The sequence below is a fragment of the Berghia stephanieae genome, chromosome 9 (assembly GCF_034508935.2).
Source record: "Berghia stephanieae isolate SIO BIC M18660-M18661 chromosome 9, UCSD_Bste_1.3, whole genome shotgun sequence".
Classification (NCBI taxonomy): Eukaryota; Metazoa; Mollusca; class Gastropoda; order Nudibranchia; family Aeolidiidae; genus Berghia; species Berghia stephanieae.
The window spans coordinates 5141021-5154457 of NC_088368.1; the positions used below are offsets into that span (position 1 = coordinate 5141021).

The following is a 13437-nucleotide window of genomic DNA, read 5'->3' on the forward strand; positions in this document are numbered from 1 at the left end:
ATCCTGGTGGCTTGCGTGTTTTCTTTTCTTTGTTTGTTTTTTTTTTTTTTGAATGATACTAAATTTCCTGTTGGGGTAATTTTTTACCTACTGACTACTAAGTGGAGTGCGAAACCACTACACCACGGTTGGAAATAATTAAGAAAAGGTGTCATTTGAAGTATAATATACAAGAAAAGAAAATGCCAAATGAAAATGCCAAATGCCAAATGATTTTTCTAATGACAAACGGTTTTCAAAAATGCCAGATTTTTGGAATCTGGCATATAAAATGCCAAACTGGCAACCCTGTGATGATGTGGATGTATCACGATCTATGATTAGAATTTGCTGCTGACGTTGTAATGTAATGATTTTCGTACATTTAGTTATCTAGCAATATTCGTTGTAATCGTTATTATTGGCGTTGCTGCTGTTGTTGTTTTTCTTGCTCTTGTTTTTGTTGTTGCTATAATGTTGATAGTCTTTGATTTTACGAAATTTCTCGTCATTGTCATCATCATCATCATCATCATCATCATCATCATCATCATCATCATCATCATCATCGTCGTCATCATCATCATCATCCCCATCATTATCATCATCATCATCATGATCATGATCATCATCACCATCAACAACAACAACAATAACAACAACAACAACAACAATAGTAAAATTAGCAACAACAAAGTTGCGAATTAATAATTTCCTATCTTTCAAAACTTTCACGAATGAAAATGGGAAATTTCCGATTTTTCACCTTGACCACGAGCCGCTTCCGGTTGAAAACAGAAACAATAACATTGACGTTGACAAAATGTTCTCCACAAAGTCAGCTGTTATAATTTCAACTTGTTCTGTCGGTGTTGGTTTTCTGATTGGTTGTAGACAACAAAAAGTCAACGATGAACTAAAGCTGAATACAAATTGTTTTGGCTATGAGAACGCTAGACACTATGTGTTCCCAACCGCATCTGCAAAAAGTTCCCTGAGCCCCCATAGCCATAACCCTGAATTGCAGCCAAATATAAATGCCAAAAGTCCAACATTGATTGATAAAAGACAAGTTAAAAGCAATAATAAAGCTGAAACTGTTAAGTATGGAATCCCAAGTTACGAAAATGTGAGATCATACGAAGATTTCATCTTGTCCTATGACAAAAGAAACCGGACTGCGAACTGGGTGCTTGAACATTTGACTCCAGGAAAAGTTGACAGATCAAATGTTGATCGGTAAGAAGAGAAGGGTGAAGCCGAGAGAATCTTTGCATCGATAAACTACCCTATATAGACCAGGGTACCAAATCTAAGTAATTTTATATAGTATAATCCAATAAGGTCGGCACTGTTCGGGAGTTGATGTCCCCGAGAGGGTGGCCATCTTTTTATTTTTATGTTTACATTGGAGATAGGCCAGATATGTTTGGTTGTGTGGAGCAATTTACTTCGTACATCACTGACTACTTTCAATTTTTTTCTTCACATTTATTATTTGTTTGTTTATTATTAATATTTTTTGTTTTGTTTTTGTTTTAACACAAATGCTGGTTTAAGTTTAAATCATGTTTCTTGTTTGTTTGCTTTTTTTTTTTTTTCATTTCACGTAATAATCAGATCCTGGCCAAAATGGGCCGTTTTGGCTAGAGAGAACAATATTTTGTCTCCCTAGCCTCTACCTTTTTATTTACCTGGTTAGATATTAGAATAGGGTCCTAAGTGCACAACTATATAACTTTTACATCTAAAACTAACAGAAAATACATTGCTTTTAAAAGCTTACTATCTCACAAAATGAACCAAGCCAATTAAAACAAAAACTTAGAAAAAAATGGATATGCTAGAAACTCATTTCCTCCACGCTAAAACGATTATAATTTAGAAATTTTTCTTATTGAAAGCGGCTTTTTCTCTATGTAATCAAATTTTTGGTTTCTGGCTGTTCTGTTTTTTTTATTTTATGAAATCATTTATCCTTTCTTGAAAAGTATTTAATTTTATTAGTTTAATGCTTTGTGTTTTGTTGATTATTTTTTTTTTTTTTGTTTTTAATCAATATTATCTGCCTCCTAAGTAATTTAAATTATTATTATGAGTATTTATTTTATTATATTTTATTATATTATTTATTTTATTATTATTATTATTTATTATTATTATTATTATTATTATTATTATTATTATTATTATTTTATTTTATTTTTTATTTATTATATTTTATATTATTATTATTATTATTATTATTTATTTTATTTTATTTTATTATTTATTTTTATTATTATTATTATTATTATATTATTATTTATTATATTATTATATTATTATTATTATATTATATTATTATTATTTATTATTATTATTTATTATTATTATTATTAATATTTTGTATTATTATTATTTCAGAGCCCAAATGAAATTTATGGAGGATGAATCGTTTCATGTATTTCACCGAGCCACAAATCAAGATTTCCAAGGCAGCGGATATGACAGGGGTCATCTAGCTGCTGCTGCAAATCATCGACAGTCATTTGCAGCCATGGCTCAGACTTTTCTCCTTTCTAATGTCGCCCCACAGGTAAGTAGAAATCTTTATTTTATTACTTTTTTTCTTTAAACTAAATCAGTATATTTTATGTTATCATTTGTTACCTACTGGGTCAATTCAGCGAAAAAAAAACAAAGAAACAAAACGTAAACAAAACTTGAGCATTGATATAGTGCAATATCCACTAAATGTTACAGTGAATGAATGAGATAATCAGTTAGATGATGAAAAGGTTTGATCTGAGATATTGTCAAATTTAGTTAGAAGGTCAATTTTTATCAAAAATAACTTCTTGTCATAAATGATTAAATCTACACTTTTTGTATATCTTCGGGAAATATCAAAGCTTTATTTTACCTCTAAATATTTTTTTTACAGCTAGTCAAGTTGAAAAAGTATGAAATTTGAGAAAAGTTGCTGGATACCTTTCCCATACATCTGACCATAACTTCATGAAAATACACCCGATTTACTTCAAATAAAGATTTAAATGCTCTGGGGAGCATATTCTCTCAGAAAATGCAAAAAAAATGCAAATCCAAAATTTTCACCTTCCGACTGATTATGTCATATACACTGACACATATGTGCTCAAAGCACTTTGCAATGGGATCCCCAGCCAACAGCAATACTTAATATGTAGCATGAGACATGATGCCTTAAATGCGATATTACAATACTTTTCCACAGAGACAATGCCGTTAATGGCCAGGTACTCACTTTACATTTGAGTACAGTGAGAGAATGTGAGTAAAGAGCCTTTTCCAAGGACCCAACTATGTGCCAACAGAGTGGGACGACTGAAACACAGGACCTTCCGATCCTGAGGCGAGCGTCATACCATGACCTCATATTATGTAGTCTCAGTAATAGGTTGGATTGAGCCAGATAAAGAAAATTGAACTTAATGTTAAAATAATCAGATTTTATGATAATGCTTGTGATTTTTTAAAGTCTCGCCAACCTCAATGAGAGCATTTTTAAAAACTTTTTTATGAGTTCAGCATAAAATTGAATTTAAAGCATCAAGTTCACAGCGACATAATACTGTCTTGAGAGCTGGAAGCTTGAAGCATGAAGAAATAAATAACAATAGGAAATTGAATGGAAGCTTATGTGCGGGTATGTGGTCTAGTGGTATGACACTTGCTTTCAGATTGGAAGGTCCTGAGTTCGAGCCATACTCGGCGCATAGTTGATCCCTTGGAAAAGTCTCTTTACTCACTTTCTCTCACCGTACTCAAGTGTAAAACGAGTACCTGGCCCTTAATAGCGTTGTCTCTGTCTGAAAAAAATTGTGATATCGCTTAACAGGCGTCATGTCCCGTCCTACATGCTAAATGTTGTTGTTGGCTAAGGACCCCTTGTAAAGCGATTTGAGCATGTTTAGTGGATATTGTGCTCTATAAATACTCTATTTATTTTTTTAAAAAGAAGACGCATAACGTGGATGTTTTGAGTTTCCCCTTTATCAATAAAACACGTGTTGTGTTTAGTTGATAGAGGGGAATTTCAAATCATCCACAACGGGTGGTTGGATGGGAGCATCACCCTTGAATCATATACCTATGATGTTCGCATGGGTGTACGATCCGATAGTGATGTCGTTTCTTCTTCTCTTTACTAGCCTATCCTGCTTCTTTGGTTTGTGATTGTATTTTTGACAGGGGATATTTTTTTTTCTGTAAATCTTCTGCCTGTTTGTTCTTGGTTATTTATAATTTAGCTTATGATATCTTTAGGTTATGATTTTGATTTACATTTGTACTATTTTTGTTAGTGTTAGATTGCTTGTTTTTTTGTTTCAGCGGTCTCTCATATAACCTCAATTGTGTTGGAAGAGACCTAAAGCAACAAACAAACAAAAAAACAAAAAATCATCCACATTATTAAATCGAAGCCTTCCATTTAAGTTCCTATTGTTACTTATTCCTGGTTTATAACGTGGACTTAATGAAATGATCACCTGCCAAAGAGCTGTAAAAGTAATGGAACGTGACTTCCTTGGAAGCTTAATTTGCTTTGCTGTCACTGCTTTCTTGGTGTATCCAGTCTAATAATTGAGAATGGGGTTTTAAAGTGATATACGAGCATTGGTTAAAATTTCATTCACTCATCCCATGATCTGATGATCGTCGGAGGGATACATCAGATGCAGCTCTCACCACATTCTTCTCTATTGTTGGCCTTCTCCAAGAGTTCTTACATCTTCATTCCTGTCCATTCCTTGATATTGTCCATCCAAACTTTCCGTTGGTTAAAATACATGAATACTAAATCGCTAGAGGCTGTGGACCTAAAAAAAAAATTGAACAAAATCAAAATTCTCCTCCGCCATCATTTTATCTCAAATGTAAATGTCGAGAACATTTCTGGATTTGACTTTAAGTATTGCTTTTCAACTGTTTTTGTTGTTTTTGTTGTTGGATGAGGAAGGATTTTGAGCCCAAAACATTACATGTTAAGTCTTTTGTTCAATTTAGAATCTGTTATATATGAATTTTTTGTCCAATACTTTTTAGGGTTAAATAGAAAGAAAAAAAAATTAATAAAAAAAAACTAAAACTAAAAATGATTAAATAAATAAAATTTTAAAAATTAATAAATAAAAGTGGCAGTAATTTGGCATAATGAGTTATTTATCTTATTATTTTTTTCCTCTGAAGGTTGGAGAAGGATTTAACAGAGATGCTTGGAATAATTTGGAAAAGTACATCCGAGCTTTAGCAAGAAAGAATAAAAATGTACATGTATGCACAGGCCCTCTCTATCTACCTAGGTATGTTACTTGCAATAAATAGTTATCCCCCGTTGGGTGATTGATTCGCTCTTTTTGTTTACTTTAAAATTCTTAACTTACTCAACCCTAAAACCGACTATATTCGTAGTTTACCCGGGTTACTTTTACCCCCATGCCTATTTATTACATTTTTCTGAGACAAATTATAGGTGTAGTATTTTAGTTTTTATATGTTAATGATAATTTAATTAAACTATCTACATATGTGCATGCTCATTTTTAATACATGTTTTCCAATTTGAAAAATTACAAAATCTCTAGGATTGAGTGAGTTAATGGATGAATCTGCATAAATCAAATTTAAATTTATAGTAAAAAAAAATATTTAAATGAATAAAAAAAATTTAGACAATTTTATGATTATAGAGGGAGGGGGGGGGGGGGGGGGATGATGGAGAAAGAAATTATATAGGCCTATAGCCTGATGAAATCGGGGCAAGGCGCTGTAAAAATGCCATTTATTATTTATACTATATTATTTTGATATATGAAAGGTTTTTTTTTTGTTCTGTTTTTTTTAAACCTCCGAAGTGAGAGACATCCAACGTTTGAAGTCACTTTGCCAGTTTATTTTTATCTTCTTCTTATATATACATACACACTAAACATAGGCATAGGGATATTGACCTTAAATTTATTGGCAAAAATAAATATATAGATATAAATAAATATATAAATAGAAAAATAAAATTTAGTAAATAAATCAATAAAATTATTTTTTTTTAAAAAGAGATAATATAATTTAAGACATAATATATTTGAATAAATAAATATGAATAAAAAGTTATTAATAAAACATAAAATAAATATTTTATTGCATATAACAATTCATAAACAAGAGTTAACCCTCTCCTTACCACCCATTGGAAAATCGTCACATTCGTTACGATGTAACCAACAATTTTCTCATTCTGATTTCTCTTGTACATCACGAAATTTAAAGAAATTCTTTGATTACAGCTGTAAGTAATAAACACTGTGTTGTAGAGCTCACTTGTTACTTTTTGTTTGAGTAAGAAAAGTGCTGGGTGGGTATGAATTTTCGAGGGGAATTCTAAAAATAGATGGTAAGGAGAGAGTTAATATATATGTCAGTTGATATTTGTTATTCTACCAAATATACAAAGAATTGCAATCTTAACTCTTTCCCTTACCGACTATTTTCAAGAAGATTTTTACTGAAATGTCATAGACACATTTTTTTTATATTTTAAAACTCAATAAGTACATGCTAGATAGGCACAACTGTGTTCAGAAAAACAAACTTTACAGAACAGTATTAAGTTCTTGTAAATATAACAAAGATTTTTCTCCACATTTGTGGATTTGTAAAACGTATGGCACGTATCGTTGTATCATTCAATTGTTGTATCTATCGAAACAAATGTGAGGATTTTTATTGACAGTGGGTAAAAAGTTAGTCCTTCAGAGCCATTTTGCCCATGGAGCCAGAGTTTATCCCAGTTCCTATAGCATGAAATGGGCAATAGCAATTGCTTGCTATCATTTGGATAGGATGCGTGTCTATCCCAGAGTACTTTCTGCCAAATCTAACAGACTCAGCTACCCATTCACTGCTGGGTAGACAGGGGGGGGGGGGGGCTCAGAAAAAAATCTCAACTGAACCTGGGATCGATCTCAGTCCCTTTGCATGTGAAGCGAGTGCTCTACCAACTGAGCTATCGGGACCCCCACAGTAGGTAAGGAGAGGGTTAATATAGATGTGCCATTTTTGTAGCCAGACTACTTATCCCAATTCAAGTTAATTTCATTTTCTTGTTCATAATATGTTTGTTATAGGTTAGAGAAAAACAAATAAACTTTCTCTCACATATTGATGACCAAGGTCACAAACCCAGTTAAGAGATTAAGGATCAGGCACTAGTATAAGATAAAGAATTGAGCAAGTGTGTATGAAAGGTGCCAGACAAATCAATAAAGAAAAATACAAGAAAAAAAACCATCCCAAAAAATCAGTCGACTTCGACTGGGGATTGAAGCTCAGACTTTCTGATTACCGTTCAGACATGCTACCATTACGATAATCAGAAGGTCAGGGGTTCGATCCCCAGTTGAGATTGATTGATTTTTTTGGGATGGTTTTTTTTCTTGCATTTTTCTTTCTTGCATTGTTTGGCACCTTTCATACACACTTGTTCAGTTCTGTAAATAAAAACAACCTTGTCATCTTTCCTATATGTTTCTACTCAGATTGGAGCCAAATGGAAAACTTTACGTCAAATATGAAGTCATCGGAACCAATCATGTAGCTGTTCCCACACACTTTTTCAAGGTACTTTTTTCCTATGATTTTTGTATTGTGTCTCTATGGTGTAGATAGAGGAACAGGCTAAGACTTACAACACGACCCTAGTTATCTCACTCTGCATCAAAATGCTGTTATGGGGCAGCGTGGCTCAACGGTACGGGCTTTGCTTTGTACCCGAATTTTACCATGTTCAAATATCCACTGCGCAAGTCACCACGCCCTAGTTCAGTTTGCAGTGCTGTATTGTGGCTGATGTTGTATATATATATATATATATATATATATATATATATATATATATATATATATATATTATATATATATATATATATATATATATTTATAACCTCCCGTCTCAAATATATATTACATGGGGGTGATTCAGAGGTTGAAAAATGAATGAATAACCGAATTATGAATATTGGATTAAATATATATATATATATTTTAAAAAAAAATATGCCCATCATAAGACATCGTCGCCTTGGCATCCCACGAAGGAATATAGATAATTCATCAAACAAGATGTCTGATGTCACCAGGAATCATCCATGTTGTCCAAGTGAGCAAATTGGGGGTTAATAATCTTGCCCAAGGAAAAAAATGAAAGTGCCTGAAGCGGGGCTCGAATCCCTTCTGAGTCACAGTGCAATGCCTTAACCACTCGGCCACTTCGCCCATATAAATATATATATATAGTTCATTAAAGAGATATAGAACTAAGATCTCACATTTTTTAACCACTTGTAATAAAAACGGTATTATGTCGGGATGTGTCTGAACTTGACATCATACTGTGTTGAGACTGTAGGGAGATATTTATATATAGATTATTCTAGTGATTATTATTTACTATTTTTCAAGATTTAAGTGATTGAGTGATTCCTCTCCTTCTCTCTCCCCACCTCCTGACAAATGCAGCAGAATTTAATCAGATCCTTACCCCCCCCCCCCCCAAAAAAAAAAAAAAAAACAGACCAAAAAAACAAAAAAACAAAACAAAATACCCCAATAAAACAAAAAACAAAAATTCTTTCTTGAGCTCAAAACATAATTGAGTTTTTATATATAGCGCAGTAACCACTAAACATGCTCAAAGCGCTTTACAACGGATCCCTGACCAACAGCAATATGTAACATGTAGGACGATATTACAATTTCTGTTAACCACCAAGTATTCATTTTACATCTGAGTACGATGAGAGAATGTGAGTAAAGAGCTTTTTTTACAAGGACTCAAATATGCACTTCTCAGAGCAGGGCTCGAACCCTGAACCTTCCGATCCAAAGGCGACCGTCATACCACAAGACTACAAGACAACAACCTTAACTCTCTCCTTACCAAATCAATTTCAGTCTTTTCCCAAAATGGTAGGCTTACCGAGCAGAAAAATTGATTTTTTAAACTCAAACAAGCTCTCTACAAAACAACTTTATGTTCTTATTGATTAAATAAAGATCATTCTTCAAAGTTTGTGATGTACTAAAAAATTTGGTGAAGAAAAGTGTATATTGTGTCGTAACAAATGTGACGATTTTGCTGCAGGTGGTAAGGAGAGGGTTAAATCACCATTTTATTTTTGTAATCTTTAATCCTCAGGTTATATTATTAGAAAACAACAAAGAGGAGAAGGAGCTTTTATCCTTTGTGATGCCCAACGAGCGTCTTCCGGACATCAAACTGAAGAACTATCTAGTACCTCTGGAGACCATAGAACGAGCATCTGGCTTACACTTCTTTGACAAAGTTCCCAAGTGCAACTTTAAACGAATCAACACAGTTAAGGTGACAGAAAACGCTGTTACAGCAGGGTGAACAAGATGCCAGAAAGGGAATTTTCTGTTAAAGTGACCAGAAAATGGACAATTTAGTTTTTTTTGCCACTTTTAGAAACTATGCCTGTTGTCTTCGATTAGACATATATCCAAGTTTTATATATGTGTGGATGGCTGAGAAACCCGGAATGATGCGCAAATTTCATAAATTTAGTTATGCATGCAGTGGTGTAGACCATACCTTTCTGATCATTTACCATTTAAAATGTATTTCTATGTCTATTAGAACCCAAGTTATGATTTATAAAAAAATAGAATTTATTGCTATGGGGAACACTTTCGGCTCATATCTCGAATCGAAGCATGTCGAATCTTCCCGGGTTTTCTCAGCCAAACTCATATATATATATATATATGTGTGTGTGTGTATATGTGACCTGTTGCCAATGTGCACCTATTTTTTTCTCATTTAATTAAAGTGGGGTAGTGTAGGATATATAAAGTGTATTTCTTAAAAATGACACAACCTCGGGTTCAGGCTTCTGTGAACTTTGTCGCCGATTTTGTCTACTTGTAACACTCGAATTTCCTTACAAGATGAGACAATCTACCTACAACTGAGCAATTGATGTCACTGATAAATTGTGTTCTGCACTCACTTACTTACTTACTTATATGCCTGTTGGCATATAGGGCAGCAATGAAGAAACTTCATCGTCATCTGCTATCCATGGCCATTATCTTCTTCAAGTCTCCCTCCAAGCTGCCTCAGGCCTTCTTCTTCTTCTCTTCCTCATGGTGTTTTGCTGATTATCCATTCTCTTGTCTCATTACCTGTCCTATCCATCTCCTCTTCTTCTCATGATATATCCTTCTTCTCTTCCATTCCACATTGATATAGCAGTCGTTCATTTTAAATTCTATTTGACCAGTAAATGATGATGATATCCTTGTCTTCCATTCCACATTGATCTAGCAGTCGTTCATTTAAATTCTATTTGACCAGTAAATGTTGGTGATGTCCTTCTTGTCTTCAATTCCACATTGATCTAGCAGTCGTTCATTTCGAATTCTATTTGACCAGTAAATGTTGGTGATATCCTTGTCTTCCATTCCACATTGATCTAGCAGTCGTTCATTTTAAATTCTATTTGACCAGTAAATGATGGTGATATCCTTCTTGTCTTCCATTCCACATTGATCTAGCAGTCGTTCATTTTAAATTCTATTTGACCAGTAAATGTTGGTGATATCCTTCTTGTCTTCCATTCCACATTGATCTAGCAGTCGTTCATTTAAAATTCTATTTGACCAGTAAATGTTGGTGATATCATTGTCTTCCATTCCACATTGATATAGCAGTCGTTCATTTTAAATTCTATTTGACCAGTAAATGTTGGTGATGTCCTTCTTGTCTTCCATTCCACATTGATCTAGCAGTCGTTCATTTTAAATTCTATTTGACCAGTAAATGTTGGTGATGTCCTTCTTGTCTTCAATTCCACATTGATCTAGCAGTCGTTCATTTCAAATTCTATTTGACCAGTAAATGTTGGTGATATCCTTGTCTTCCATTCCACATTGATCTAGCAGTCGTTCATTTTAAATTCTATTTGACCAGTAAATGTTTGTGATGTCCTTCTTGTCTTCAATTCCACATTGATCTAGCAGTCGTTCATTTCAAATTCTATTTGACCAGTAAATGTTGGTGATATCCTTGTCTTCCATTCCACATTGATCTAGCAGTCGTTCATTTTAAATTCTATTTGACCAGTAAATGTTGGTGATGTCCTTCTTGTCTTCCATTCCACATTGATCTAGCAGTCGTTCATTTCAAATGCTATTTGACCAGTAAATGATGGTGATGTCCTTCTTGTCTTCCATTCCACATTGATCTAGCAGTCGTTCATTTTAAATTCTATTTGACCAGTAAATGTTGGTGATATCCTTCTTGTCTTCCATTCCACATTGATCTAGCAGTCGTTCATTTCAAATTCTATTTGACCAGTAAATGTTGGTGATGTCCTTCTTGTCTTCCATTCCACATTGATCTAGCAGTCGTTCATTTAAAATTCTATTTGACCAGTAAATGATGGTGATATCCTTCTTGTCTTCCATTCCACATTGATCTAGCAGCCGTTCATTTTAAATTCTATTTGACCAGTAAATGTTGGTGATGTCCTTCTTGTCTTCCATTCCACATTGATCTAGCAGTCGTTCATTTTAAATTCTATTTGACCAGTAAATGTTGGTGATGTCCTTCTTGTCTTCCATTCCACATTGATCTAGCAGTCGTTCATTTTAAATTCTATTTGACCAGTAAATGTTGGTGATGTCCTTCTTGTCTTCCATTCCACATTGATCTAGCAGTCGTTCATTTTAAATTCTATTTGACCAGTAAATGTTGGTGATGTCCTTCTTGTCTTCCATTCCACATTGATCTAGCAGTCGTTCATTTTAAATTCTATTTGACCAGTAAATGTTGGTGATGTCCTTCTTGTCTTCCATTCCACATTGATCTAGCAGTCGTTCATTTAAAATTCTATTTGACCAGTAAATGTTGGTGATGTCCTTCTTGTCTTCCATTCCACATTGATCTAGCAGCCGTTCATTTAAAATTCTATTTGACCAGTAAATGTTGGCGATATCCTTCTTGTCTTCCATTCCACATTGATCTAGCAGTCGTTCATTTTAAATTCTATTTGACCAGTAAATGTTCATGATCCTCCTAAAGCACTTTGCATGAACTGGAGACAGATTTTTCATGTCACTGTCTTGTCATCGTAGCTTTTGTAAACGTATAGCCTGACACTGACGAAAAAATTATGTCGACAAGTCTTTGGCCACGAAGGAGAACAAATTGTGACTTGTATTCAATAGTTAAACCAATGGGATCACTTGTTTTCTTGAGCTTGTCTAACAACAACTCACAAGACGCTGCTCAAACCTAAAAATGGCATCAAAATATAAGTCCTATTGGTTCCAAGTGTCATGCTATAAGTAACAATGGCTATGCTGTCATCCTCTAGCATTCAGATCCATACAGAAGTGAGCTATAGATAGTATGTGCTTGGCTAAGGAGCTCACAACATTGCCATCCGGAAGTATAACGAACCAACACATAAAACTTTGTGTTACCATGATCGTTTATAGTCAGGTTAATACAGTTTATTGAGAATTACTTATAAATGCGGTTCGCAAAAAACAATAACAAAGATATGAGTAACGTCAACTTCGAACTATCTATATGCTATATGTACCTTAAACAAGTGACCTATCACATCAAACCAGTATCATGTGGCAGAAGTAGATGCCAAAATGATTTTAAATGAAAGATTACCAGAAATGTGAAATCTAAGGTTTTAAAAATGATTTGTTGTTGTCTGAAGAAATGTTCTGTATTTTGTGTTTTGTTCGTTTTTGAGCTGCTATATTCAGTTTTGTTGATTAGGACTTTTTGATATAATAACGGGTTTTTAAAATTTATTTAGCAACGAGTCACACATTTACAATTTCAAATCTTTGGATACAGTCACTCTTGTCAAAGATCGAATGTGCCTGACTGAATGGGTGTTGGTGCCTGCAAGGAAATTGGACACTGATGCACAAATCTACGCTACTGAGGTTTTGAAAGGGAAAGAAGAGAATGAGGGAAAAAAAATAAGAGAGAGAGTGAAAGACAGAGAGAGTGAAAGACAGAGAGAGAGAGAGAGAGAGAGAGAGAGAGAGAGAGAGAGAGAGAGAGAGAGAGAGAGAGAGAGGGAGAGAGAGAGAGAGGGGGGGGGGTGAAAGAGAGAGACAGAGACACATATCGAGAGAGAGAGAGGGAGAGGGATATATATATATATATATATATATATATATATTATTCTAGTGATTGTTGTTTACCATTTTCAAGATTTAAGTGATTGAGTAATTCCTCTCCTTTTCTCTCCCCACCTCCCCCGACTCCTGACAAATGCAGCAGACTTTAATCATATCCTTACTCAAACGTCTTGTAAATAATCACACAACTGTGTGGACATCCGAGAGTTTGCGAAACAGTTGACAAATTATATTATATTA

General features: G+C 33.9%; 1 protein-coding gene across 2 annotated transcripts; it reads left to right on the top strand.

Moving 5' to 3' along the window:
- The first annotated feature begins 290 nt into the window (after positions 1–290).
- On the top strand, positions 291–12774 carry LOC144979551 (endonuclease G, mitochondrial-like). 2 transcript variants are annotated; one of them, XM_078926274.1, is made up of 5 exons: positions 291–346; positions 2386–2557; positions 5194–5306; positions 7539–7620; positions 9197–12774. In XM_078926274.1, the coding sequence occupies exons 2-5, from the start codon at positions 2393–2395 to the stop codon at positions 9410–9412; spliced, it is 576 nt and encodes a 191-aa protein (XP_078782400.1). In that variant the 5' UTR covers positions 291–346; positions 2386–2392; the 3' UTR covers positions 9413–12774. The 2 variants fall into 2 exon arrangements, with proteins under 2 accessions (XP_078782400.1, XP_078782399.1); XM_078926273.1 differs by lacking the exon at positions 291–346 and adding an exon at positions 358–1218.
- The last annotated feature ends 663 nt before the right edge of the window (positions 12775–13437 follow it).